Source organism: Drosophila sulfurigaster, chromosome 2R (genome assembly GCF_023558435.1).
Source record: "Drosophila sulfurigaster albostrigata strain 15112-1811.04 chromosome 2R, ASM2355843v2, whole genome shotgun sequence".
In the NCBI taxonomy this organism is placed as follows: domain Eukaryota; kingdom Metazoa; phylum Arthropoda; class Insecta; order Diptera; family Drosophilidae; genus Drosophila; species Drosophila sulfurigaster.
The window spans coordinates 36,539,455-36,567,412 of NC_084882.1; the positions used below are offsets into that span (position 1 = coordinate 36,539,455).

The 27,958-nt window shown below is 43.7% G+C and overlaps 5 protein-coding genes across 6 annotated transcripts in view; 2 read left to right on the forward strand and 3 right to left on the reverse strand.

Annotated features, from left to right (window-relative positions):
- Nucleotides 1-36: 36 nt before the first annotated feature.
- Nucleotides 37-7,296, reverse strand: LOC133838493 (activating signal cointegrator 1 complex subunit 3). Its single transcript, XM_062269614.1, has 6 exons — nucleotides 7,063-7,296; nucleotides 5,275-6,953; nucleotides 4,242-5,217; nucleotides 3,777-4,185; nucleotides 827-3,715; nucleotides 37-766 (listed from the first exon to the last, which is right to left on the reverse strand). Exons 1-6 carry the CDS (start codon nucleotides 7,200-7,202, stop codon nucleotides 308-310), a joined length of 6,552 nt encoding a protein of 2,183 aa, XP_062125598.1. The 5' UTR covers nucleotides 7,203-7,296; the 3' UTR covers nucleotides 37-307.
- A 564-nt stretch (nucleotides 7,297-7,860) lies between these two features.
- On the forward strand, nucleotides 7,861-8,493 carry LOC133838508 (trissin). The gene is made up of 3 exons (XM_062269634.1): nucleotides 7,861-8,006; nucleotides 8,058-8,151; nucleotides 8,210-8,493. The coding sequence occupies exons 1-3, from the start codon at nucleotides 7,982-7,984 to the stop codon at nucleotides 8,388-8,390; spliced, it is 300 nt and encodes a 99-aa protein (XP_062125618.1). The 5' UTR covers nucleotides 7,861-7,981; the 3' UTR covers nucleotides 8,391-8,493.
- Nucleotides 8,494-8,647: 154 nt separating this feature from the next.
- On the reverse strand, nucleotides 8,648-10,282 carry LOC133838503 (opsin Rh6). The gene is made up of 4 exons (XM_062269627.1): nucleotides 9,941-10,282; nucleotides 9,334-9,868; nucleotides 8,992-9,272; nucleotides 8,648-8,932 (listed from the first exon to the last, which is right to left on the reverse strand). The coding sequence occupies exons 1-4, from the start codon at nucleotides 10,111-10,113 to the stop codon at nucleotides 8,812-8,814; spliced, it is 1,110 nt and encodes a 369-aa protein (XP_062125611.1). The 5' UTR covers nucleotides 10,114-10,282; the 3' UTR covers nucleotides 8,648-8,811.
- A 178-nt stretch (nucleotides 10,283-10,460) lies between these two features.
- LOC133838506 (B9 domain-containing protein 1) overlaps nucleotides 10,461-27,958 on the reverse strand; it is a 43,752-nt gene continuing 26,254 nt past the window's right edge. Inside the window, exons 2-4 of one of the 2 annotated variants that reach the window (XM_062269632.1) lie at nucleotides 11,123-11,637; nucleotides 10,822-11,070; nucleotides 10,461-10,764 (exon numbers count right to left, since the gene is read on the reverse strand). In XM_062269632.1, coding sequence (XP_062125616.1) covers nucleotides 10,673-10,764; nucleotides 10,822-11,070; nucleotides 11,123-11,498 — 717 coding nt within the window. In that variant the 5' untranslated portion in view covers nucleotides 11,499-11,637 and the 3' untranslated portion in view covers nucleotides 10,461-10,672. Of the gene's footprint in view, nucleotides 10,765-10,821; nucleotides 11,071-11,122; nucleotides 11,748-27,958 lie in introns of those variants that run through there. The other variant, XM_062269630.1, reaches the window with a different exon arrangement.
- Nucleotides 18,340-27,958, forward strand: part of LOC133838496 (A disintegrin and metalloproteinase with thrombospondin motifs 9) — a 41,363-nt gene continuing 31,744 nt past the window's right edge. Inside the window, 2 exon segments of the mRNA XM_062269618.1 lie at nucleotides 18,340-18,753; nucleotides 19,455-20,323. Coding sequence (XP_062125602.1) covers nucleotides 19,934-20,323 — 390 coding nt within the window. The 5' untranslated portion in view covers nucleotides 18,340-18,753; nucleotides 19,455-19,933.

Consider the following 27,958-nt stretch of genomic DNA (forward strand, 5'->3'; position numbering starts at 1 on the left):
AAACATATTGAACACATTGAATTGTGGTAGGTTCAGTTCAGTTTGGCATTCTTAATTGTAGTTCAATTAATGGCTTTAATGGGATAATTACAACATGGTTTCTTAGCTTAGCTGCAATATAAAAATGTTTAACATAATCATATTCGTATGCGTATTCAAAATTCAAAATCTGGGGATCACATCACGTCCTAAGCTAGTTTACGACTATTATTAGAATTACTATTGGACTAAATCAGCCTCCAGCTTAAAGAATGCTCGTGATACGTGGAAATGGGATGCATATATTAGTTGTGCTAAGTTGCAGCTTTTATGCCTTGGCGTCGATAATCTCAAAGTGCAAATCGTATTGCTGATCGAATCCTATCAAGCAGTCCGACATCAGATACAGCGTGAGCTGCAGTCGCCCCCGTCGAGGCGTCGCCTGGAAGGATATGCGGTTGGAGGAACGAGTGCCGCGTAGAGTCAGTCGCTTCATGGCCAACAGCTCATCATTGGACTGTGATCCGAGTGTCAGGAACCAAGCCTCGTTCTTTGGCTTGGGATACTTGGGACAGTGGATGGTGTAACTCTGGCCAGGAGCACGTCGTTGCCCGGCAACGTTAAGGCGCTGCAGATCGACGCACAGCACATAGTCTTCGTTAGCATGCAGTGGAGTCCACACAACTGTTCCTTCTGCAATGGAGAGTGGACGCTTGGCGTACTCATCCTCCAGATAACGACCCTCCACAGATACTTGCATTGCCAACTCTGGCAGCTCTTTAATAACCTGTGAGAAATAAGCGATTGTTAATCAAAAGTTAGATAAAAGGATCTCGTGCTCTCTTACCCTGTACATCTGCTCGATATCGTGCTCCTCGAAAGCGTCGCGCAGCGGAGCAGCCAGCAGCTCGTAATCATTTCTGCACAGCTCCTTCAGCACAGGCAGCGTCAGATAGTCGTGATTATCGTGGGCAATGTTTAGAAACACATCCACATTGGCCTCGCTGACAGCAGGCAATGTGAGGAACTCGCAGGCGTCGAACCACCGCGCCTGGATGACGCACTGCATCAGTTGTTGCACTACCAGACTGGTCGAGAGCCAGCCACGCTCCGCGGTGTAGTCCACCATGGCCTGCATCACACGCGTCGCATTGTCTAGAGCAGACTTGGTGTCCGTTAAGTAATCTGAGTTGGGCAGCGTTTGGCGGGAGAAGTGTGCTTGAAGCAGCAGGAATGTCTTGGTGTAGGGCGAGTCCCAGCTGGCCGAGGGTGGCCGGAAGCGACTCGTCTCGGCCAGCTGCTCGTTGTATTTGTCTTCGTTGTGACGCACGGGTTGTTGATCGAACTCATAGCAGTCGGAAATAGCCAGCAGCACCTCCTTGGTGTCCATGCCAGGCTGCAGATCGTCCAGGAAATGTTTCATTGTGCGATACGACAGATAGTAGAAGGAGCTGATGCGGCCTAGGAACGTGGGCACTAGGAAACCATCCCGCTCAACAACACAGGCAGCTCCCTCCAACTCGTAGACGACTTTGCCCACCAGGCTGGACATGAAAGCATTCACATTCTCTGGCTCGATGCCCTCCAGCTGATAGTAGGAGGGATTCCGCAGCAGACGGCGGAAGAAGTACGTCCAGGTGAGGTAGTCGAGAGCCGCCTGCTTTGTCTGCACTGTGCCCGCCACAATCTCAGCATTGATATGCTCCGGCAACACGCCCAGCAGACTGGACTCCACGGGGAACGGATCGTAGAGGAACTTCTTGTAGAAGTTCTTCTTCTCGTCATGCACCAGCACAACAGCGACTCCTTCGTTGTCAAACTGCGGTCGTCCCGCTCGTCCCATCATCTGCAGCACATCCGTGATGGGCATGTCCACGTACTTCTTCACCTTACCATCGAAGTACTCTGTGCCCTTGATGACTACCAGATGGGCAGGCAGATTGACGCCCCAGGCCAACGTGGCTGTGGCCACGAGCACCTGGATCTTGCGGTTAAGGAACAGTTCCTCGACACATTTACGATCCGGCTCCTGTAAGCCAGCATGATGCAGTCCGATGCCAAATGCCAGGCAGAACTTGAGGTTTTGATCGCGAATATTCTGTAGAATGAGCTCCATCTCCTGTTCGGCAATGTGCAGGAACTGTTTGGGATTCTCGTCACCCGCCACAAAAGTGATCAAGTCTAGTGCTGTGAGACGCGTTTGACGACGAGAAGAGACAAACACAATAGTCGGCTCACAGGGCGAATAAGTACGAATGGCCTGGAATGTGGGTCGATTCATCGTGGCCATGCGTGGACAGTAGTGCTTGCCTGGGAAGCCGTTGATGTGCACCTGCAGCGGCACAGGACGCACCGAGGGCTTGAAGTTGTAGAGACCCATGCGCTTGATGCCCAGCCAGTTGGCCAGGTCCTGGGCATTGGCCAGGGCCGTGGACAAGCCCACAATGCGAATGGATCTGCCTGTGTGGGAGCTAATGAAGTTGGTACGCGACACAATGACCTCGATAACTGGACCACGATCCTCGCCCAGCAGATGGATCTCATCGATCACAATTAGCGTTACATGCTGCACATAATCTCGTGTCTGCCACGATCGACTGATACCGTCCCACTTCTCAGGCGTGGTCACAATCAGCTGCGACTCGCGAATGGCCTGAATGTCTGGTGTGACGTCGCCTGTCAACTCAACTACTTTAAGGCCGAGGGAGGAGCGCTGGAAGCGCTGCTGCCAATCCGAGATACGTTCTTTGACCAGCGCCTTGAGTGGCGCAATGTAGACCACTTTGCACTTGGGATCCAGATTCAGTGCACGAAAGATTGCAATCTCCGCAACGATTGTCTTGCCGCTGCCCGTTGGAGCGCCGAGCAGCACGTTGTTGTCCGTGTGATAGAGGCAGTGGAAGATCTGCGTCTGGATGGGATTGAAGTGCGAGAAGCTGTAGAGCGACTCATAAAGCTCGTTCTGCAGACTGCTCACTGGCAGTGGACGCAAGGGCAACAATTCCGTGAGCGGCGGATGATGCTCGGGCAGCACAAGGTGCTGGAAGGAGAGTGGAATGCAGGTGGTGCTGCCCAGCCAAGTGTCGCTGGTGACGCGAATGTAGTACTGTGGCGGCAGTGGCTCCTTTAGTGGAATTGTCATCACAAGCTGCTGCGACTGTCCGCTGAAAACGCTCTTGCGATTCAGTTGGAACAGCTCCGAGTGATAGATGTAGTTAGACTCGGGATCCTCGATCCACAGCCAGAAACTTTGACTAGTCTTGCCATGCACACGATCATTCCAGGTGAAGTCGGGGTAAATATTGACTGTGATACGCAGCACGGTGCGTGTGATGGGCTGCAGACTGGCCTCCACTTCGAGTAGCGGCAACTCCTGCGCAGATCGAATGACCAGCTCAGCATAGCGATCACTGCGCAACCATTCCTTCAGCTCGCGCTGCTCCATATCACGCAGTCGATAGATACTCAACCCACGACGCTCAAGTTTGTCAATGGTTTCCGCATTGATGGCCGGGAACTGACGCAGATGACTGTCGTAGTCCCACTGCCGCCTCTCAAACATCTTGCACAGCTGCAGCATGCGTCCTGTGAGAATGGCGTTGTTTTGTCGCAGCACTATCGAGAAGAGCGCCCGCGCAATTCTGCCAATGTTCTGCGTGATGTAGGACATATCCGAGCTGAGAGAGAAGGACTTCACGTAGCCATTGGACAGATAAGTTTGTATCAGAATGTTAACCTGCAAGCAGAGCGGTTAGTTAAGTCCACTTTCAAAATAGTTTCGTATTCCATTCTCTTACCTTGCCGCAAACATTTTCACTGCCACCAAAGGCTTTCAACTTGCAGTAGTATTCACGCAACTCGTCTAGCTCCTCCAGCTCGTCGTCGCGCACTTTGAGCTGCTGGAACTCCTGCGCCTGCGACATCATGGCCAGCAGCTCAGATTCATTCATGAATGGCTTCATCAACTCATTGAACGTTTCCACAGTGTCGTATTTGATGTAAAAGTGGGAGGCAGTGCGTCCCAGATCGGTGATATTCATGTCCATGGTGCGTTGATTAAAGCGCATCATCTTCGCCTTGTCCAAACTCATCGATGCAGACATGATTAGCTGCCTGCGACGCGCCTCTAGCGTGGGATCCTTTTGCAGCTCTGCGTACTCAATGCCATAGACATGGGGATTAATGCGCATACGAACAAAAAGATAGCTGAAGAATAGATAGGCTTAAAATAACATACGACTACAACTAATGACTTGACTTACGTGTAGCTGAGCCACTCGATAGCCTCTTCCACGTTGCAGATCGTGCCCAGTCCAATCTCTGCGTTTAAATTGTCAGCCAAGCACTGTACAAAGTTTGATTCGATGGGGAACTGATTGGTCAGCAACGAGAGGTAGTGATTGAGCTTGTCGTAGCTGGTGATAATGGTGCCCACGCCGCTCTTGTCAAACTGAGGTCTTCCTGCACGTCCGAAGATCTGTAGCACATCCAGAATGCCCAAATCCACAAAGCTGCCATGCTTCGCATCGTAGATATCCGTTCCCCGAATGATGACCGCATGTGCAGGCAAATTGACACCCCAGGCAAGCGTCGCCGTGCAAACAAGAACTGTAATGTGGCCCTCGACAAAGTACTTCTCGACCATTTGACGATCTGCACGCAGCATGCCCGCATGATGCATGGCCAAGCCACAGGAAAACAGCTCGACGAGTTGCTTGTTTCTACTCTTTTGTATGGAGCGATTGGCCAAACCATGTGCATTATTATCCGTCGGCAGGAAGAGCGCACTTGTGTTGTTCTGCTGCGCCAATTCACGGATCACGTTTGCAGTTCGCACCGTGGCATTACGGGCATGAACGAAGACCATCACTTGGTGTCCCTGCTGCACCATTTCCAAGCACTTTTGGTAACACACCTGATCCATGTCGGCAATCTGCTGCAGAGGTTTCACTGATTTGATGCCAATAAAGTTCGTGTCCAACGGCACGGGGCGGAAGCGTGAGTCGAAGTAGAAGAGGCCCTTCATGGGATTCACGCGCAGGAAGTGCGCCACATCAATGTAGTTGGGCAGTGTGGCAGACAAGCCCACGATGCGAATCATGGATTGCGAGGACTCCACGAGACGCAGCGTGCGTGCCACCAACGCTTCAACAACTGGACCGCGCTCGCCGTGCAGCAAATGCACTTCATCGATGATAAGCAGCTTGACCAGACTGATGAGTGCCATATCTCCACTGCCTGCAAATAGTACAAAGCGTTAACAAAAATAAATATATTGGAGTTTAAGTAGATTACCCTTCCTGGTGACCACATCCCACTTCTCTGGTGTCGTCACCAGTATTTGTGTGGCAGTCATCTCCGCCTTAGTCAGCTGCATATCTCCTGTCAGTTCGCGAACGCTGATCTGCAGCGAACGCAAGCGCTTTGAGAAGTTCTCGACCATTTCCGCCGCTAAAGCCTTCATGGGTGCAATGTAGACAATCTTGAACTGATCCCGATTGATGATGCCCTGCTCTAGATGGCACCGAATCGTGTGAACAATGGTCAACATGGCCACGTTTGTCTTGCCCGCTCCCGTTGGAGCACAGACCAGCAAGTTTTCGTTGCTGTGATAGGCCACGGGATAGACGACAGACTGGATGCGATTCAGTTCCTTGCAGTTGGCAAACGCCATCTGTCCAATATCATCCAAGTCGGCAATTTTGATGCGTTGATTGCCCACCGTCAATGGAGGCGGTTCACTTGCCGGAATCTTGACTTCCTCCCACTGCTTGTTGTCGATGCGTTCAGCATTCTCCGGTAACGTTATGCGACTGCCTCCAATAAAGCCGGCATGCTGCTTGGCCTCGAGTTGGCTGTCGAACACATAAGGATATCGAATGGGTGCCGTATACGTGGACTGCTCAGCCTTGATCGCTTTGGTAGTCAGGAGCAGCGGCTCTCGCTGGGACGCCTCCAGAAGCTTGCGCTGATGTTGCATGCGCAGCTGCTGTGCAGAGATGGCCACTGCTCCGCCGGCGTCGTCGTCATCCTCCTCGTCCTTGATGCTGCGCATGATGCGTTGCAGTTTCTTCTCCTCACGCCGCTGCTGCTTGCCTAGCTGCTTCTCCTGCGCTGATTGCACCACGACAGTGGTGGCCACAGTGGGTCGTTTCTCGGCGCCGACAGAGCTGGCCTGTTCCTTTTTTTGTTTCACCTGCTTGACGCGACGCGATCTCGAAGCATACTGTTCCAATTGCTGGGCAATCTTGGTGCGATCCTGCAGCAGTTGAATGACTAGCTCAAAGTGCTCAAAGCCCAGCAATTCCATCAGTTCATTCTGCAGATCCTCGCTGCTGCGCTTCGAGCCAAGAATGTCGCCCACGCGACTCAACAGATTCTCATCCTCGAGCTTCTGGGAAATGCTCAGCAACGTTTCCAGCTCCGAACTAAGCTTAAAGCCATCTGTAGAGTTGCTCTGCGTTGCGGCTGCCAACGTTGCACCTTGCGTCTTATATTTCATGGTGAACTTGTTGATTGTGCGGTTCTTGAGCGCGGCTTCTGGCGATAGATTCGTTAGTAAGCTGATGTCCAGTCTGTCCGCCGGCGTACAACTAATGTGGATATCTTCGCCCCACAGCGGGCTGTCGTAAGTCTTGCGCTGCGACTGCATCCAGCGCTTTAGAGCCTGTAACTCATCCTCCTGTAGAGCATCCGCTATGGATCGGACAGCGCTGTGGATTTGCGTCTGCTTCCGATCGAATGTGTTGCCGAACATGGCGTGCAGTCGAGTTGTGGTGGCCACCAGCAACACGTGTTGATCTAGCATCAGCCAGAACAGATATAGTGCTGCATGCTCTACCACCTGGGGCTGCTCCTCGTATCCCATGCATTCCTGCACTAGATTGCGTAGTTTTTGTAGTTGCACTTTTGCAGCCGGCTGTTTTTCTGCCGGCAACTGTGCTAGCAATTTGACAATGGTTTGTTCGCTTTTTCTTGAAATAAATAAAAGTGTAACATATGTTGGCACCCACACATACACGACACATGCACACAATTGAGATAAGTGGAATTTCATCAGGTGTGAAAATTACAGCGGCTTACTCAGTGAAACTTGTCGTCGTGGACGCCGCTGCAGTTGTAATTGCTGAACGTTCCTGTGATAGTCCATTGAAGCGCTGTGGCCTCGATTCCAATTCTGTTTTTGCACGCAGCGATGCACTCAGTCGTGGCGGCTCCCACATGTTCACTTATTATTAATTTTATCTTAGGAAAATTTAATTTTCTGCTGCTCGAAATTGTGTCCGTCTCTTCGCAGCTGTTTGTGCTCAGCTGTTGCTTCTCAGAGGCGGCGTTGCCACCTCGACAAAATTATCGCAATGCCGGTTTCGATATATTGAATGTCGTGTATCATCGCAGATCGTGAATCATCGTGTATCGTATATCGTAAGCAACTGAAATGGCCATTTAAAATTCTTCGTTTGTATATACACAAATAAATATGATAGCATACACCCACTTATTCTTAGATTGTTTAATAATAATGTCATTCACATGCATGCCATGTCGTCGGGCAGGGTCGATTTCAAACTTTTATAACCTGTGAGAAACTGTTGTGATTGCGGTTAGCTCACACATATACACACACACCCACTTAAGCGAAGCAACCTCAAAAAGTATGCTACACAAACTTGTTGCGCAAGTTGCAATTGTCCGTATGTGTGTGTGTGTGCGGATGCTTTATTATGCGTCGCATGTCCATATCCATACTTGGATGAATCTGTTTATTCGATGGTCTGCAACATGCTTCAATGGTCACTTTGAATTTTACTGCGCCGTTACTTCAGCGTGTGTTTGTCTGTGTGGATCTTTTGAGCATATATAAGAGCAGAGACACTTGTAGCTCTGTCCTTTCAGTTGCTGCTGCTGTTTGACTCGGGACAGCCCATCGCAGGACTTCCTATGTGTCTCACAAGCTTCTGAATAATATATTTTTCCATCAAGTATCCGCAGTTCCAACAAAATGCACATTCAGATCATCTTACTATGTGAGTATTCCAAAGGTTGAGTATTGTTCAGCTAATGTCGTAAATCCTTAGGCATATGCTTCATGTGGTTTACTTGTTCCGATGCCATTCCATGTGACTCTTGTGGCAAGGAGTGCGCCAGCGCCTGCGGAACCAAGCACTTTCGGTGAGTGACCTTCAAAACTTAAATGATTTCATATTAATTTCCAACTTATCTTGAACAGAACTTGCTGCTTTAACTACTTACGCAAACGCGCTGATCCGGATGCACTGCGTCAGAGCTCTAATAAGCGGCTCATTGACTTCATATTGCTGCAAGGACATGCACTGTTTACACAGGAGTTACGCGAGCGACGAAACAATGGCACCTTGATTGACCTCGACTTCAACACCTACTACGCCTAAGGCGACAGCTAATCCTCCTCTTGTAACCTTTACACCATGACAATGACTTCGACCAGCGAATGTTTGAAATGTTAGTTTTTCAATAAAAATCATAAAACTCTTTAGAGGCAATGTGCTTTATAAAGCATCTCACACAAACACGCCTTATTTCAGAAGAAAGAAAAAATTTAATTTGATTTTGTATCAGTTGCACTTTAATATCTCAAACTACTTATTCACTTTCAATTTTCCATTTTCCTATTCATTTTTTTTTTACATTTTTGAATGCTATCTTTTTTTTTGGTTTTTATAGTTTATAAGCAAAATGCTTTAGATTAGAATCCTGTAAAGCTCTCAGTTCCTGTGCCTAAAAATCACAAGTCGTCATCTTCATCCTCGTCGTCTTTGGTTGCTGCAGTCGTCGTTCTTTTCGTTGGTTTGTTTAGGCCTGAGATTCGCTAACCTCAGCGGTAGCCTGAGTTCTGGAGTCTGAGGCAAAGTCGTCCTTGCCACAGGCCAGGCAGGGCATCTTCTCCCTGAGCACCTGCTTGTACTTAGGATGGCTGCCGGGCAAAAAGATAATTTAATAATATAGTCAGATTTTTGTGTGGGGCAAACTCACCTCAAGCCATACACAATTGGGTTGTAAACAGCATTCGCCTTGGCGAAGACCGAGCCACAAATTGTTGCCAGTGGCGAGAGGTACATGGACTCAAAGATGCCCGCATAGTTGATGATTGTGTAGGGAGTCCAGGCAAAGAACCACAACGATATTGTGGTCAATGCCACCTTGGCCAGCTTGATCTCAATGGCCTTGCTCTTTTCTGCCTCGGTGTTGCGCAGCGATGCGACATTCATCTTCTTCGCCTGCTCCCTCATGGCCTTCTCGTGGGCGGCCACAGCCTGAGGATAGCCACAAATATTGTTTAAGAGCTTGCCTCGCCAAGCAGTTCTTTGTACTCACCTTTAAAATGTGATAGTAGGAGAATATGATGGTCATCAGGGGAGTGAGATACACCCAAAGGGAGTAGACAATGATGTAGGAGCGATTCCACCAGTCCTTAGCGAAGTAATCCGTACCACAAGCGGTCATGTTGCCCTCAGGAACATATCGATTCCAACCGAAGAGTGGCAACAGTGCCCAGATGCCGCAGATGAGCCACACAATGAAGAGACGGATTACAGCTGCCGTCGCAGTCAGCGGCTTGCGTGCCATGCCTTTGACAATGACGCAGTAGCGATCGTAGGCAATCAGGGTCATGGACCAGATGGACACACAGCCGAAGAGAGATCCAAACATGCCGTAAATCTCGCAAAGGAACGGACCCATGATCCAGGTGCCGTAGAATCCGTTGAGCACAACCGGGGGGAACATGGTGAACATCATCATGAAGTCAGAGAAAGCCAAGTTGACCACAAACATGTTTGAAGGTGTTCGCAGTCCCTTCGACGAAGTGAACACGTACATCACGATGAAGTTGCCCGTCAGCGAACTTATTCTGTTAGCCAATAGAGAAAAGAAGAGATTCAGTTTAATGGTTCGATTGGAACACCGCTCTTGAACACTTTACCCAAGCACGGCGATAACAAAACCAATAATGCCGAACCACATGGGCTCCAATGGTGGCCACTGATACCAGTAGGGATCCACCATATGCATGATTTCGGCGGGCACGCTCTCCGCCAGGCTGAGATTGTTGCCATCCCGCAGTTGGGAATAAGCTGGATGATTTAGACTGATCATGGCTCAACTGTGGTCTATCCCAGCAGTTGACTTCGATTTCGGTGGTCGATCTTCGTTTGTAATTGGCTTTCGATTGCGATAGCGACTCCACTGAACTCCGACTGACTCCGCGGCAGAACTATTTGCTGTCCATAGCAATTGAATCTGGGCCCCGGACTGGACGCGAATGCTCTGGCCTGGGACAATTGGGCTGCCTTTATATGCGACGTGTGGTAGGAAACACTTGAGTCGCGAGCGTCTTAAGACTAATTGCCCTCTAATCCAATTAGAACGCACTTGGCCAATCCAAAGTAGTTGGATTTCAAATTCGTTTCCCAATTGCTGCAAATTTGTCGCGTCGGATTAGTGTAAGCGTCACGCTCGACCAGCCCAGCCAAGTCGAGGCAGTCAACGCCGGTCATGGTCAAGTTTGAGGCAACCACCCTGCAGCAGAGTTCTTTCCCTGACCCAACAACACCCCAACAACCACCTCGACCAATTAGATTAGAACAAACGCTTGTTTGCATCACTGCAAACCGAGTCTCATTTGCACGTTTTATTCACAGATCTCCGACAGCACTTACGCATGCCAATGGTAGCCCAGCTTACGCGCTCCTCGCATTATCGTGTGCAGCTGCAGCTCCAACGTGCCATAGGACTCCATGCAGAGACCTACAACACAGAAAAGTATTAGAGAGACCTAACAATTCTAATGGATAGCTAACTCACCCTTGCTCGCCAGATTGTCCAACAGCACTTTGGGATCTTTTAGCTCCGGCTGGCGACGCAGCAGCCAACTGGTCACGTCGGCCAACATGCTTTGGCACCTGGGCATAAGAATGGGAACTTCATTGAGAACGGAGGATTGATCGCTCCCTCGTTGGCTACCGAAGACCGGAAGATGTGCGTGAGCATAGCCCAGCAAAGTCTCAGCACTGCTGCCGTTCTGTCCAAAGACGCTGATCAAGATCTGTGGCCCTGCAAAAAGAGTTGTATGTGAAAGCAAAAGGAAAGAAAAAGGGAAACTTACAGCCAAAGGGACTGGTGCTCTTGTATGTGACCTCAATGGGCATGTTGAAGACAATTTTATCATTGAAGTGGCCGCTCTTGTTGGTCGACATCTGTGTCAGACCGTGCTGCGCTCCAGAGGCAAGCTGCCAGTCCGGTCCGGCAACTAATTCGTAGCGGCAGAAGATGAATTCCTTGTCGGGACCCAGTGGAAATGTGGCTGATACTATTTGGCCTGTGACGCATAAGCTAAAGTAGCTGGCAGTGAAGTTATCATCCATCTCATCAGATTTATGGACGCTCGAGCTTCTTTTTTGTTGATTTCCTTCGCCTTGTTTTGCTCGACGCTTTGCTTTGGGCATCGTTGCCAGGGTAACCGGCTTCATCGCTGTCCACATCGTCCATGGCCAACGACCGCTCCGAGGGTGCGTTGCGTCTAAACTGGTTTCTACTCATTGCAGGCAGGTGCTCCTTAACTGGCAGGACTATTGACAGTGTTGCTCAACTCCCGAATGTCGATAAAAGTGTTGGAAATATCTAGAAGAATAAATACTTCATAAAAATATGCGATAATCTCGTTAGCTAACTAGAGTTTGAAGAAATTAGAATAAAGTTCAATAGAAATATCACAAATGAATTGAATCAATTGTTGTTCGGTAAATTTTTCAAAGAAAAGCATTGCATACTTTGTTTCTCAAGAAATTCGTTTTAATACCTATTGCATACTTTCAACGACTTCCTGTTCGATAGAAACTTATTTTTCACATATTTTTCCCAGTAAATAATGTGATTTATGGGAAACTACTCTATGATATATGCATAAGAATGCTAAAAGTTAAGAAAAATCCCAGCTTTATATTAGTTGGAAGTTCGGATCGAGCCATCATATGTAGTCTCAACGTGACATTTGGCATTCCGAGTGGCGCCAGCTTTAAGAGTCTTGTAAATGACATTTAATTCTTTCAGCTATTACAGCATCGAGCATTGTTGTCGCTCTTCTGTTTTGCCACACAGCATTTATCTGCGATCAATTAATAATTTTGTTCAAGACAATTTACAAGACTATAATTAATTTCGTCTGTCTGGAGAACTATTATGAGTGTGCCTAGAGTACTTGTTGTAGTTGTATCTAGGCGTTGCTATTGTTCTGGTGTGTGACAAAGGTCAATTGTGCTTGATATATTGTGGTAGGAACAGTGAGTTTCCATAAGATGAATAATGCTGGAGCTCTTTAGTTTCTAAAGAATGATAATACCCTATATGAAATTGAGATATGAACGGGGTATATACATAGATGTTTAATGGAGTGAGTGAAGAGAGAAGTGCTAAAAAGTATCTTTAAGTTCGTCAATTGAAGAAGTGGCCACAAGACTTGTTTAGCATGTTTGTAAATCATTATGACAATTTGTTGGCGCTACCGTAACTATAAATTGCGCCCCTTACAACCGGCTTGCTAACACCTGCCCCCTCTTTCCCCTCCCTCTGGCGATTATGCAAGAAACTCACGAAGAGCTCAGTGCTGAGCGCGTAATTAAAATGCGCCTCAAATGTGTAATGTCAATAGTTCAAGGCAGCTGGAGGTGTAAACTCAACGCCTGTCTGGTGTCTCTTTCAGCTCTCAGCTCTTGTGGCTCTTTAAGCTCATTCAGCTGGTTGTCTGAGGCGAAATTCGAATCCGACTCCAACTCCAACGCCAACTCCAACTCGTGGCACCTGCAGACATCAGCTGGCAACAGCTGTGCCTATCGCAAACGAGGATCAATTGATGCCTCAGCCGAGTGGCAAGCTACAACTGGCAACTGGCAGGTGGCAGGTGGCAAGTGGCGATTGCTGTGTTGCAATTGACAGCATCGCCCGATGATCGAGAGTGCCATGTGCAATTCTATGCAATAAGCCCATTTTGCATGCCATAAACAAGAGCTTAGGCTTAAGCAATATAAGCCAAAAAGCAGCGATATAAGCCATGAGCCGTGAGCAATAAGCAATAAGCCATCAGACATTCAGAAAGTGAGACATAAGCGGCTCACATCAGTTTTCTTTGCCCACCCGTCGTCGTCTGCAATTGGAGAGCTCCTTTGCTGCTCCGCCGTCCGCTGCTGCCTCGCTGCCCGAGCTCGTGCTGCTGACGCAGCGACGTCTATATAGAAGTATACATAATTATATATGCACATAGAAATACATATATAGAATGTGTGCATAATTGTTCCAAGAGTGTTATTAGAGAGTGGCCAAGTAGGGAACAGTAGACATGTGAAACTTTGATAGAATAAATATCACAGTATACTGTTCTGCACTCTGTACAAATATCATTGCGAAAAGTTCTGCATTATTTTTGCAAGAGTGACAAGTTAGAAACAGAAAGAAGTAGGACATTTGACTTCACAAATATCACAGTAAAAAGTTTTGACTACAGCGTGTCTCGCAGTCGATCACACTCAACCATTTTGCATACACTTCGGACAGCTCTTCTGTTTCTTTTGCTTTGGCTGTTGTCTTTACTGTTGTTCTAATACGCCCTGGTATTTATGCAACTTCATTGCTTTATGAGTGCATTCAATTTCGTTTTCAGAAATCAATGAACCAACGAATTAAGGAGAAATATGTACAGACAACATTTTTTTGTGGCCCCCCTCCTGGGCTTAGCTGACTGAGTAGAGTTCGAGGTTTGAGCTTGAGGGTTTCTCATATCGAGTTAAGACATTGCATATTATATGCATGTCTCACTCGCAATTCATTGAATAAAAAAACAATGTTTCAATTCAAGCATTTTCCTCACACAAACACACACACATTCACATTAGGAGCTGCATTTCAGAAAGCTGAGACGAGTTGAATAAGTCCATTATGGCCTGACATGCTGCCACTGACACTGGCCAATGACAGCGAAAGTATTTAAATTCGAAATACGAAATGCGAAATTCAAATTTAAATTCGCATTCTAAATTTCATCTTCTATCATCTCTATTTCCCACCCAGCCAGCCAACCAACAATTCAGTCATCACATAGTTGGCCTTATGTCTTTCTCCAGTTAGCGGACAGTTCAAAGCGCTTGGCGACCTTGGGGCTGCTGCTGTCCAGGAAACAGTTAAACAATACTTAAATCTATTATGCCATATTGAAGTCAATTTTTATGATGCCGCCTTTCCACTCAGCGGTACTTCTCATCATAACTCGGGCTTTTAATACCCCTGTTTGGCGATTTCTTCATAATTAACTCATCAATAAGATTGTGGGTATAAAAAAGTATTCGATTGGACTGGATACTTGTATCAAAGTCAAAGCCCAAGTGATTATTTTCAAGTACATTTTTAGCATATTGTTCTCAGCACACTTTCTCTATCTTGTCTCTTTCTCCTCTGTCTCTCTCTCTCTCTTTCTGTGAATGGGAAGAAGACATATGTGCATATATATTGGAATAGATAAATAGATATACATTAGTTTATATTTGCGCATTGCGTGGGCGGTTGTCTCAGGGTCAACGCACAACGGCCAGCATCTCAGTCGGCGGCGGCAGCGACTGCGGCAGAGGCAGCGACTGCGACGGCGGCTCCATCGCCATCTGGGAAGAATTGTATAGGCTGTCGTACGCGTGCAATGGATCTATTAATGTACAACGACGTATGTAGTTGAATGGATGATGTATGCCATACACTTAAGCGAAATGTATCCACAAGATACTCGACGATCGGCACTCGTCATTCGCTCGGTCCACGCAACTTGTGCGCACTAAAATGCTCTTACGCATGTCTTCTGCGATGATATTCCTCATTTCTATCTCTATTTCTATTTCTATGCCGATTTAGATCGATTCCTGTCCACTGATTGACAGCGCACGTAATTGACTTTGATTTTTGCGAATTTCGAAAATTTAGACATCACAGCCGATAGCAAAGCAATGCGAAGCAAAGCGCTACGCAACATTTGCGATCCCATCACAGAGATCGGACGATGCTCGATGGCGAGAGGGTGAATGTCAAAAAGGTTTGTGTTTAGATAGCCCAAATATTTGATTTGACTTGATTTGATTTGATTGAGCAGCTGTCAAGCGAACTTCCAAAACCTGAGCCCAATCGAATACCGAGTACTCGTATTGTGCTCGCGGCCTCTTTACTCGTAACTATGCGAATACCATCAGAAATCCCTCGTCTATGCGTATTCACATTCATTTAAGTTTTCGTAAGCTTTCCATCATTCAATCAGGATCAATATTTATTAATCAAGTGTGCTGGCCCAAAAAGAGTATGTTGAAAATGAAACACACACACACTCATCGAGTCAGGGGCACATCCCGAGAAATGACTAAGAGGGCAGCGCGTGTTGGGCACACGGATGAATAAACAGACGCACTGTCTGACAGGCACATCTTCTAGATGTGTATTTAGATAGCTACACACGCACACGCACACACAACACGCACACGCACACACAAAACATAGAAGAGATCATCCATGGCTGTATATAACATATAGTATTTATGTATCTGAAGTTGCGCGATCATCGCAGAGATTGCATCTGCAAGATACGCGCCGCATCCGCCGCGATAATCGCCGATCGCTGATCTCTGTGTGGCAACATCGAATGTTAAACAAAATATACACTCGGAGCACAAGTTTATAGTTTATAGCTGCGCGTGCTGCCATTCAGTCTAAATGATCTAAATGCGTTAATTGTTAAGATGATCGAATGCTTCCAGTTTCAATCTTCTATCTTTTTTAGCTTATGCCTGCTGATCAGCATCATCTGCTGTTGCTGTTTCAAGTGCGTTTGATCATTGCCCTTTGACTATTCCCAGAAAGATGTGCGTCTCTTTTGTACAGGGTATATTGATTCGCCAACCTAGATAAACTACTAATTATTCGACTTGCTAATTCAATTATCATTTCAGTTCTCTCTTCTTCAACTTGTGAGTGTATTTGAGTTTCGGTGAATGAATAGTTTAGCTCTCGCTGGTTGTTTTGTAAGACTTGTTGTTAATCGGCTGCTGTTTAATGTTGCAGCCTGATTTTCATTTTCATTTTCATTTTCCTGACTGTTGTTAATTACACAACATCTGTTGCACGTCGCCGCCGTCTTGCAACGTCTTCTTGTTGCATGTACTTAGGTCGGCTCGGGTCTTTGCTTAATTCTGTTCTGTTCAGTTCTCTGTTTTTCATTAGCATTTTTAGCTTTGCCAAATTTCTAATTTTTATGACTGCCTCAACAACAACAACAACAACAACGAGAAGAAGCAAAGTTTGTGAAATGGATTTTTAATTTTCAACTATATTTTAATGTGGCTAACGAGCGCTCGTCTCTTTTAATTGATTAATTCTTGTGTTGTTGCGTTTGATTAAAGAAAATATTTGTATATGCAAAAAGGTCAATTGCTACATATGGTAATTTGCAATAGAAATGATGTATTCCAGCTAAAAAACTCTTGCTCTTGCTCTTCTATATACAATTTATATACTATATGTTATGTGAGGGGAGCCAAGCCAAGCCAAGAATGGGTTATTTTTGACCACTGATGCTGTCAGCCAACTGGAGCCAACTCAACCTTTAATTAGACTTTTATTCTTGAAGATCACAAAGAATGAAAACTTTACTCTTCCAAGAAGAATCATCAACTATCACATTCATAGAATACTTTCAGGCAATCTCTATGAATTCTCCGCTATTTTCCCGGGGGAAAAGACAATCTCGCAAACCGGGAAGGTTAAGATAACATAAATTACAAAGTAAATTGATCTCTGTGCCTTAGCTTTATTTATCTTTCATGTACGTATCTCACTGATAAACAGTTTTTTTTTATATGTTTTCCGCCTCTGCAGTTTATTTTTTTAGTTTAGTTTTTTTCAACTGCATTAGTTGTTTTTTTCTTGTTACGTGTGCAGCACTGAAATCAGGGACTTCAATAGCATATAGATCGATTAAATAAAAGCCGATGCGGGCTTTTGTGCTTTCAAAGTGTATTTTAAATCCAGTACCCATCGAATTCGGTTAAAAAAAAAAAATACTTATTCTTTTCAAAATGAAATCAATATGCAGCAAAAGAAATCTCTTATTCATCAGAGTAAGTAAATGAGTAAAGGACCTATTTTAACTCGAGGGAATCAAATTAATTTACCAGACTTAATCACAGTATAATAATGAGTGTGTAAGTCTGTGACCAATGATTATGAAATATGGGAATTCGACAGGAAATTATATTTATGATTTGTTTCTTACTCATTTCCCCTCCGTAGCAAATGAGGCATGAAATCTAAGCACAGTTTTGGCGCAATTTGTATGATTTGGCCTTGAACTTTGGCATACATATGTATGTAACATATGGGCATAAATTTGCTTTAAGTTTGTGGCTACTCTGTCAGTTTTATCACGACTGGATAATAAAGCTGCTTATCGCACAAACTAATCAAGAAGTTTTTGTATCTAACAAATAGTGCGCGGTTCCGCAACATTAGGCCGCACTGGCGCCATCTATTGCTCGATGTTTGTGAAGCAGTGTTTTTTAGGTATTAAAGATAAGGTATTTAAATGTCGAGCAATACGTTTTTTACTTGTTTTGTTTCTTTTACGGTTTATGTTCTGTGTTTTTGTTTCGATTTTGTATTTTTGAGTTCTGTGTGCAAGCTGCGAGTCGGCTAAGAGAATATTTTGCCGAACGAAGCTTGTGCTCTTTGAAAGCTTCGCTCAGCACGCGGTTTCTCGTTAGCGTTGTAGTTGTAGCGTTGTTGTGTATATAAGCACATATATCTCTCTCCCCATCTCTGTCCCTCTCTCTCAGTCTCGCTCTCGCTCTCGTTCTCTGTGTGTGTTGGTGTAAACGATCGCTTGACACGTTTTCGATAGAGCGCTTTAGCTTTGCTATCGCTCGAAGCGGCTCGAGCTCGTCGCTTGGCTTCGGGCTTCGGCTTTGGGCCGGCACGACTTCGTGCCCCTTTTGGTGGCAGCTAGAGGCCTTTTTGGTGGCAGCCACCTGGCTGTCTCAGATCCGGATGCACAGACAGGATGCCTGGCAAGCAAAGCCTGCGGAGTCCGACAGGCAAAAAACCGCTCTCTAAGGCGTCTCGTGGTCAACTAAAGCCAGCGAAATGATTGTCGTCTGAGATGAGAGTGTGTTTGTGGCGTGTGCGTCTATGTATGTGAGCGTGTATGTATTAAGGTACATATGTGTTGTGCTGGCGGCGAGTTTAGCGTGGCCGCGGCAACAGAAACAGCAACAGAAACAGAAGCGTAAACACAGTCAAACAGTCAGAAGAGGGAACTCGAGCGATCGACGCGAAAACGCGCAAGCGGACTTTAATTTCTGTTTCTGCTATTTTTTTCGGGCATTTCGGGTCTTTCGTCTTTTTTTTCGATTTTTGCGCGCGCAGCGATTTAAGTTTTTATTTTTTTGGGCCCGTCAACAACGTACGACAAATCGAGAGTTAAATTTTTCAGATTCCATTCGCGATACCCAAACGTCCATACAAATTTCAGTTGCAGTTTCAGTTTCAGTTTCTGTTTCCGTTTCCGTTTCAATTTTAATTCCGATTCCGATTTCAATTCCGATAACGATTCGCGTTACGTTTTCGAGTCCTGGCATCCCCCAGCAACAACAACAACAACAACAAGTGTTTACAATGCTCAACAGATTTCGGTTTAACGTGACTGTTGATTAATAAATAACGGTAATAATGCTGCTGCTTTTGAGCCTGGCTAATTGCAAATGCATATCTACTAATGTCTGTGTGTGTGTCTGTGTCTGTGTGAGTGCGTGTCTGTGCGTGTGTGTGTGCCTTGCTCTAAACTTTGACTCGGTTGACGGCAACCTTCGCTAGATGTCGCTAGCTAAATGTTAATCAAGAAGTAAAAGAAGCAAAAAAAAAAAAAAACACAACACAAGACAGCAAAAAAGGCAACTAAAAAATCACAACAAAAAGTTGCTAAAGTTGATAAATATTAAGTTGAATATGCAGCATGAAAAGCAACAACATAATACATATGTATTGTCTAGATACACACATACATACACATAGAGTATACTATTATATGCTGTGCTGTGCTATGTATGTTTGTATCTATGCTGAGATCGTGTGAACGAACAAGAAATGCGAAATAACATTGGATGTTTCAGTGGCTAAGCGCGAACACTTTCATATGACAAGCAAAAAGATAGACCGAAAGATACAAACATAGATATGCGTGTACATATTTACATACTCTTATGTACGTAATGCGTGCGTGTGCGTGATAGCACATGGTATCTGTATCTGTATCTGCTTATGTATCTGTATCTGTATCAGTAGTTTATCTGGCTTTGCTTTTTTTTTTTGGCAAGTGAGTCGCGTTAGTCAGTTGCTAACTTCTTAAATCGTTTTATTTCATGAAGAGGTCTCCAAAATATAGTCCTACTACAACAACAACCACAACCACAATCACAAGAACTCAGCACCTCAGCATCCGCGAGCAGTTATCTGGAAGAATAGAAGATACAATGTTACTACTCGTACATGCCTCACTCTCAGTCTCAGTTGCGGCTGCCTGAGCGCGTGCGTTGCGGTGAAGGCAGCTCCAACAACAGCGCCTTTGGTAACGGCAACGGCAACAGCAACGAACAACAGCAACAGCAACATCAACGACAGCGGCAACGGCAACGGCGACTGCCGCATTTCAATTAACAAAATAAGCAAGCCAGTAAAATCAACATAATAGATACATACATACACACACACACACGACTTGTATGTACGTAGATACAATAGACTACCACAATATAGTGAACTGAAGCCACACACGCACATTCGCTGTACGTGCCTCGTTGCCAATTGTAATTGACAGCCACAGCAGCAGCTTAAGCTGAAGTCCGCTATGTCTAATGCGTCGCCAGGAACGGAGCCAGCAACGCTCCCAACTGAGGGCCATCAGCTGCTCTATCGGAGAGAAGCGGATGCAGAGATCACACGGACAACAACGGAATACACAAAGCTGCACGATGAGGATGACCAAAGTTGGGGCAGCGACACGCCCACACTGCGAGCAAAGCCCACGCGCACAGCTTACGAGGAATGGGAGAGGGCGAAACAGCGGGAGAAGAAACAGCAGACAGCAGCATCAAATCGAATGGATGCAACAACAGATACATTTGCAGGCTTCGGTTTGGATGACAATGTGCTGCGGCATTCGTACAAGGGAACGCCGCCTGAGATCTACTCGCCCAAAAAGGAATTCATCTACACGCAGCCGCTGGTCGAGAAGCAGGTAAATACTCGTAACTCTCTCATCTAACTCTGAATTGAAGTTAAGTTCACTTCCCTGACAGAAGATCGCCACTGGCGACTCTCGAGAGCAGCCCTTCGTTTCATATTTCATGGCGTGATTTTGGGTTTTGAGTTTGTCTTTGAGATTGGGTTGAGTTGAGTTGGGGTCTCTTCTTGCTTTGTGGGCCTTTTGTTTCACAAAGCACAGTGGTTGAATGGTATAAAACTTATTACTAAATTTAATTATTTAAAAACAGAAAACTAAATAAAAAAGTTTGCAGCGAAAGCTTTGTTTAATATTCATTTATATATTTTAATTAATTCCTAACTTAATGTTATCGATTTTCACCAGCCTGTGAACCACTGTTTGGCGTTTCATTTATCGAAATCGGCTTGCGTAGCCAAACGAAAATCAACTTAATTTATTGCTTTCATTCGCATCGATTTGTCCAGTTCTTCCATTCCTTTATAATTTCATTTGATTTGTCGCTTCGTCGATATCTATTTTTTTTGTTGGTTTGGCTTTGGTTTTGTTTTTTTTGTTTTTGTGGCTTGTCTTTTTTGTTTTTATTTCTCTTTTTTGGTTAACTAAAGCCCAAAGAAATACAAAGAAAGCGACGTCGCGTCCGACTACCAGCATCGCATTTGAATACACACGCTTCGCTGCACAGAGGCAGCAACAAGCAACAAATAACAAAAATGGAAATACAAAAAAATCACAATCAAATTCAATTTTGCGGATTGCAAGCCGGCAAGACACTGTTAAATTTAAAAAACAGACGCAGACCCAGACAGACTGAGGACTAGAGAGAGAAAAGAGAATAGATCTCTGAATAGAGAAGAGAGAGAGAGAGAGAGAGAGAGAGAGAGACAACAACATAATTACAATCTAATCAGTGCGGGCCCAAAAATAAAATATAAACAGAAGAAGCTAGAATAGAGGGCGATGAAATGGTGAATCAACTTATTGTTTACATGTTAACTCCCATTTTAATAACGTAACCGAACGCATAGGGAATAGATCTCTACGTCATACGTTACGTATACGTTACGCATGGTATAAATCACATCTGGATATCATAGCAGACCGATAACAGTTGCGCCATTGCTGCTGGCTGACATGAGCTTCCGTTATGATCTTTAATGCGGTGTTATCTCTTTTGTCTTTTGCTATGTTTATCTTATGAAATGTATCTTTATCTGAGCCATAATTCAGCGAATCAGCTGATTCATCGGAATAAATTACTTACTGTTTACAACAAGATAATAAAATATTGACATGTTTATTCTACTCACTTGTCAAACCATGAGACTAGAGCAACATTTGATACTTGCATCGTGCCATGAATGAGTTGCATTTGCAGCTGCAGGTATTTAATGCAAATCCAGCACATTTTTTTACTTCTTACTCGAGTTGTGAGTTGTCAGATGTGAGAATTGCAGAGTTCAGTTTTCGGACACAAGCAGAAGGTGTGACCACAGAGAGACCAAAGGCAATTAGTCAGATCAATCTGTTTGGCTGCCGAGACTCGACGAGACTGAGACTGAGACGTGACATTTTAGCCTGTGAAAATAAAACGGAAACCCATTAGTCACTTGCAAAAATATCCATTTACATTTTATCAGCTTTATGAGTTGAGTTGAGTTGAGGCACCTCGATAGTTCGCTACCTCTGTTCACTCGGTTCCTACACATTATTCCGTGTGCTCAAGTAGGCGGGAGACGAGGACGATGTAAGTATTGTGTCGCTGCTCGTATCTATCAACAACATTATGGTGTGTAATTTTAACAAAACAACACGAACGAACAGCTTGAACAGCAGAATGAATGAATACATATGTAAATATATTAGTTGGGAGTTCTCGCATGTAAATAGAATTCATAAATAATGTTGGCTGCGTATTAGGAAGTCGATGCGGCTGTCAGAGCCGTGATCCGCCACATGTTCAATACAACACAAGTACGACAAGTGTTGATAACACACACTCTTTATGGCCGTGTGTGTGTGGGTCTAACCCCATTGGGACGGCATTGACAATTGGGAATGACAACCAGAAACTGGACTGCCTCAGTTCAAATGGCGTCAGTCTCAATGCATACGTCGCAGCCCTTTTTCTGCTGCTCTGCTCCTCTGCTGCTCTCAACAGACGGCGACAGCATCAACATCAACATCAACATCAGCACACTTAAGCGCACATGAAAAATAGGGGCAATTTTTTAATGTGTGTTGCTTTTGTTTTGCTCGTTTTTTCAGCTTGCGTCTTTCTTAAAAATAAATTCTGTCATTTTTTATGTGGCGCTAGTTGCTGTAAGTACTATATACACACAAATTCTATATACATGCTTGTAGTCGGAATAATTTTTGTATTTATCGTCATAGAATTTCGAGCTTGCCCCAATCCAATTTGTATTTCAACAATGATTTTTTCGTATAATGTTTAGAATTTGAATATGTATATCATTAATTTATTTCGGTCGTACGACGACGCTTTGCGCATGTTTCTTAGCCCCTATTTGTTGTTGTTGCCCCACTGTGTGTTTTTTTTTCTCTAGTTTTTTTTGTTATTTATTTTGTCTACTTTAAATAAATATCATGAAAAATTTTAGCGTTCGTTGACATCAACACAAAATAAGGGGAACAAGTAGAAGCGCTGCACTCTTAAAGAGCTCAACTAGCAGATACCCAGTGCCCACAATGCGTATACGCATTGCAAGAAACACTCAGCCATAGATGGCGCCACTGCACTATGAGGAATTGCTTCATCAATAAATGTTTTTCTAATTGGTCAATTCTAATGATATATTGATTGAGGAAACATTTATCGTTAATATAATTAATTGCCTGCATTTGGTCATAAATTGCAGTTCGCTTTGGCACTCATTATACCCCATTTGGACACTTTTCAACGGGGTATAAAAAGAAAACAAATTGCAAGAAATTGAACATTTGTCTGTCACTCGCAAATGCCAAAAATTTTGAATAAGCTAAAGCACGATTCGAATGGGTGTAACTTCGTGGCCGACCTATGAATACGCTCTAGGAAAGCACGAGGATCAAGTGTGGTCATATCTTCAAGCTGACTTTATAATTAACTCGGAATTATTCCGCTCAGCTCTGCTCAAGTCTTGCAATTAATTTGAGTATGAGTTATCGGTGGTAATAATTTTAGCAATTTTATTAGATACTTTTTTCGGGGAAGGCGTGCCAGGGCCCTTTGCGTGATGAATAGCGGCAAATGGCTCGTCGGAATTATAATGCTGTCATAATGGCCAAAACGGTCAGAGATTTCAATTGAGACAAAAGAAAAAGGCTAAAAATAAAGATAAATAATCGTAAATTGAAGTGTTTTTGCCGGGGCGTGACTTTAGGGTGTTGGTGACAGTTTCGGTTTCAATTCGAGTTGAGTTTTGAGTCGTTGGCTTTGCATTTTTGAGCATTATTATTATTATTATGGGCTGTTGTGTGTTACGTGCTCTATGCGCCAAAATCAACCTCCCCACCCCACCCTGCACCCGCATTGAGCCACCCACGTTTACGAGAAATATAAAAAGACCGAAAAAATTCTTTAGCAATTTCAAGCTAAAAAACAAAAGCTGTCAAAGTGATAAAAAAATTAAAATAAAATGAATGTCAGCAAGAATCACATCGCGGCAGAGATGTGAGACGACAAGTGTTTGTTGATTTTAATTAATTCTTTTTTAATTTATCAGCCAAGATTAATGTTAAACATTTTCAACCTAGTGAGCAGTTGGTTTCCAAACTGATTTCGGATTTTAGATTTCATCTTTCGGATTTCGCCTTTCGGACTTCGAATCTTGTTTCATTTTGTTATGCATGCTGTGTCTCCGTCTACAGTTCCCCTCCGGTATCTCGGTATCTCCCCATCGGGTATTTAGCTATTTATTATATTAATATGGACTTTAGGCAGCCATTTTAAGCAAGGCATTAGCATAATTGCTTACCAATGTCCATCCACAGCCGCAATCGCCCATTCAAGGCGAAAACACCTCTAATAATTGTGTGTCCAATTTTTCTACACATTTGTTTTGTTTTCGATGTTTCTCGTTTTCTTTTCTGCATGTCAAAAGTTGTGAATGAATTTTTCGCCAAATCGATTTGAGTGTTATTAGGAGGAAGATACACGCATTTGGATTTGGATTTGGATAAGTAATAATTTGTTTAACTGATTTGTTGGCTTACATCAAAGCAAGAACCGCCTATAAACTATAAACTTGAAAAATTAGCCAAAATCTGGTTTTGTCTCGGTCTTCGACTCCGACTCAGTCTCGGTTTTGGTTTTGGTTTCGGCCTAAGGTTGCCTTCAGCTGGCTTAATGCTTTATATGGTATTTAGTCTGTTTGTTTTGCTTCGTTTGTGGCAGTTCCCCAACCATAAGAAACGCTCTTAATGATTTTTTATTTATTTGCTGTCATTTAACATATTGTTGTGAGCGTTGGTCTCCATTCTGCAGATGAAACTTGTAACATCACTTTACATAATTTCATTAACTATTATTATTTTGATTTTATGGCACTCGTTTAATTATTTCACACAACTGTTGTCATCACTTTGGTTTGGTGGCATCATCATCACAGCTCTGAAGATATACTTTACATATACACACATCACACATCGTCTATAGCTTTGGTATTATCGACTTACGCTTAGTGCTTTGCATATAAATTGGGGACCCGCCGCTTTTATTCATATGCTAAACTCTTCTCTGCTTGAATTCAGAAGTCAAAGTGGCTTTGGCTGTGGCTTAGACTTTCCTCCCTCAGACTCCCCCTCAGGTCTATTTAAAAGCAAAGCTTGAGGCATCATCGCTTTATCATTGAACTTGAGAATGGGTGCAGCGGTCTCATAAACTTGAAACATCTTTCAATTCGAAACAAAAAAGATTCTTTAATGGCAGGGTCTTCGACGTCGACGTCGACTTCGACATTTGTGTGTTCTCGTTTTTTTTTTTATTAATATTTCAAGGAGCCCATTGGGCAGCCCCGGATCTGTCGGAATGCCTTTGTTTCGATTCCCCAGAATTAGACAAAATGTTGCGGTTTTATGCTGCGATCTATGTGAGGTCGCTCCGACAGAGACTCAAGCAGGGCGTATTTATTTTGTTATAAATTTGGGAGGAATGATTTATGAATCGGCTGATGGGAAGAATGTCGTTTTGATTGCACCCTGCTGCAGTTCCTGGATGCGGAGAGATACTTCTCGGAAGCCTCCATCGACCGATGAAACATGATAATCTTCCATATGTGCGGCTATCGATGCTCTTCATCTGTATTCTGTATTCGTTTAGTAATCGCATTATATATGAGTCCCACACCCTTTCATCTATTTGTTATTTGTTAAATCTTAGATGTTATATGTTATTGATTATTTGTTGTTTGCTATCTGTATAAATTTCGCTTCTGGGGCTTCTGGTCAAACCTAACAAACTATAATTTGCATATAAATTCGATTTATTGTCATAATTAAATCGACCAGTTTTATTTATTATCTATTTGCATTTCGTTGACTGAACGAACAGCCTCTGTCTGTATTCTCTTATTGCTTGGACAAATATTTCCGTGTTTGTTTTCGCTGCTGCTGCTGCCGGCTACTAAACGCCTCTTAGTCGCTGTCGCTATCTGAGCGCACAACTTGCCGCCTGTAGACCTAGGACCACACACACACTCAGTACACACTCTCACAGTGTTTAAACGTGGCCCTTAAAAGCTGCTGACTGCTGATAGGTGATAGATACTTGCAGATACTCGAAATGTACACAGAAGACTCGGTCACTGATAGATGTTAATTTGTGGCACAAATGTGACGATGTTTACTCAAATGTTTAGCTACACGCACACACAGTTTTACACTCATGTGGGCTACTCAATGTCTGTTATGTATACGCCAAGTTGTACATGAATCTAACGACGCGACGATGTCGATGTCGATGACGATGACGATCGAGATCAAATCGTTTAGTGATCAGCACAGTTCGCTGCTCTGTCTATCAAAAATGTGTGCTAGCAACATGACATAGAACTTGGCGATAGCATCCTCGATCCGTGAACATCAATTCGGCGCCAATCTCGTCTCTTATCAGTGCAATGCTATATGCTATATTGGCATATATGAGTTGAGGCACGTCTGCCACTAACTCAGCTGCTTTGTGCGCTATTTATAATTCATCGACAATCTAAACAATAAGCTTATTTATTATAATCTAATTAATTTGGTAGCTTTAAATGTGACTGCCTCGCCTCGCAGACTAAAACATGCAACACTTTCGATCGGAAAAGAGCAATTTTGCATAAACATATGGATCGTTATATATTTAGATATCTGTATATATAGATCGGTTGATGTGTACATATGTTTTATTTTCAAGAATTGTGCATGTTTGTATGCGATGCTTATTCTATTTTTTATTTGGACAAGTGCATGGCGGCCACGTTAAGAAATGCTTGTGCACGATTCAAGAAAAAGTACATTCGATATACATTTATTTTTATACTCGTATGCATAAAACTCATCGTCTACAGACGATCATTTATCATTTATCCACAACTACAATTTTTCAAAATTAATTATCAATTCCGAATAGTATCGAAGCCAAATTTGAAATGGACAACAATATTCAAATTTTATTGAAAATGCTTTTATAAAGCAATACTCGAAATTCTATTTTGGCAGGTAATAACATGAGCCCATTTCATTTAAAATATTCCGATTATTTTTGTATTTTATTCTAAATTTGGATTTCCTTTCTGCCAAATAGTTTGCCTGCAATAAATTTGAGTTCGATTATACATTAAAATGTATGGCAGCGGACCAAATTCATAAGCAAATATTATACTCGAATACTATATAAGAGATCTTATGTATCGTACATATTTATAATGTAGCTGCTGATTGCAATGAACGCTTGTGGGCAAGGGCTCTTTAAAAGAAAAGAAAAGCAACAACAACGAATAGTAGCAATTTGTATGCCACATGCTGAACACAGTCATTGCCTTCAAGTACAGCAACAGCAACAAAACATAAAACATACCAAAAAACGAAGAAAAGAAAAAGAAATAGACAGCATGAAGAGCGCAACGAAATGAGTCAAAAGGCCTAAAGAAAAGACTTTGAGAAACCTAAACACACTTATTAATTTTTAGCACTCCAAACAATTGGCAATTTTGCTTAGGTAAAGCAGGCGTGTCAATTACTCAACAATATACACAAATTACTGTGCTCCAGCGCCAGCAACAACAACTGCGTTAACACCAACAGCAACAGCGACAGCAACCAACAACAGCCCCAGCAGCAACTGTTGCCGACAGCAACAACTGTGTTTGTGTCTACGAATGTAAAATGCGTAGAGCATGATGATAAATTTGTTAACTTCTCCACAGACAGCTGATGGCGAGTGTTGCAAATTTCCAAAAAAATTCGATAGTTTTTTCAAATATTACTATCGAATGAAGAATATCGGATACTATATATTATATATTATATTATCTCATTAAATTAAATATTGCGAAATAAAGATTTGAAATAAATGTTACTCCCGAGTGATGACTATCTATAAAACATACTATTGAGCAATGACTATTGATATTAAAAGATTTTAAATAATACAAACTTAAAATAAAT

What these genes read in the sequence shown, in the direction of transcription:
- LOC133838493 (XM_062269614.1), bottom strand. Translation starts at nt 7,202, where the DNA reads ATGTGGGAGCCGCCACGACTGAGTGCATCGCTGCGTGCAAAAACAGAA. An exon ending in GTGAAAATGTTTGCGGCAAG is followed by an intron (nt 3,716 to 3,776) that starts GTAAGAGAATGG and finishes CTCTGCTTGCAG; the next exon opens with GTTAACATTCTGATACAAAC. An exon ending in ATATCGAGCAGATGTACAGG is followed by an intron (nt 767 to 826) that starts GTAAGAGAGCAC and finishes TATTTCTCACAG; the next exon opens with GTTATTAAAGAGCTGCCAGA.
- LOC133838508 (XM_062269634.1), top strand. Translation starts at nt 7,982, where the DNA reads ATGCACATTCAGATCATCTTACTAT. An exon ending in CATTCAGATCATCTTACTAT is followed by an intron (nt 8,007 to 8,057) that starts GTGAGTATTCCA and finishes GTAAATCCTTAG; the next exon opens with GCATATGCTTCATGTGGTTT. An exon ending in TGCGGAACCAAGCACTTTCG is followed by an intron (nt 8,152 to 8,209) that starts GTGAGTGACCTT and finishes TATCTTGAACAG; the next exon opens with AACTTGCTGCTTTAACTACT.
- LOC133838503 (XM_062269627.1), bottom strand. Translation starts at nt 10,113, where the DNA reads ATGATCAGTCTAAATCATCCAGCTTATTCCCAACTGCGGGATGGCAAC. An exon ending in TTTGTTATCGCCGTGCTTGG is followed by an intron (nt 9,869 to 9,940) that starts GTAAAGTGTTCA and finishes ATTGGCTAACAG; the next exon opens with AATAAGTTCGCTGACGGGCA. An exon ending in CCTACTATCACATTTTAAAG is followed by an intron (nt 9,273 to 9,333) that starts GTGAGTACAAAG and finishes GGCTATCCTCAG; the next exon opens with GCTGTGGCCGCCCACGAGAA.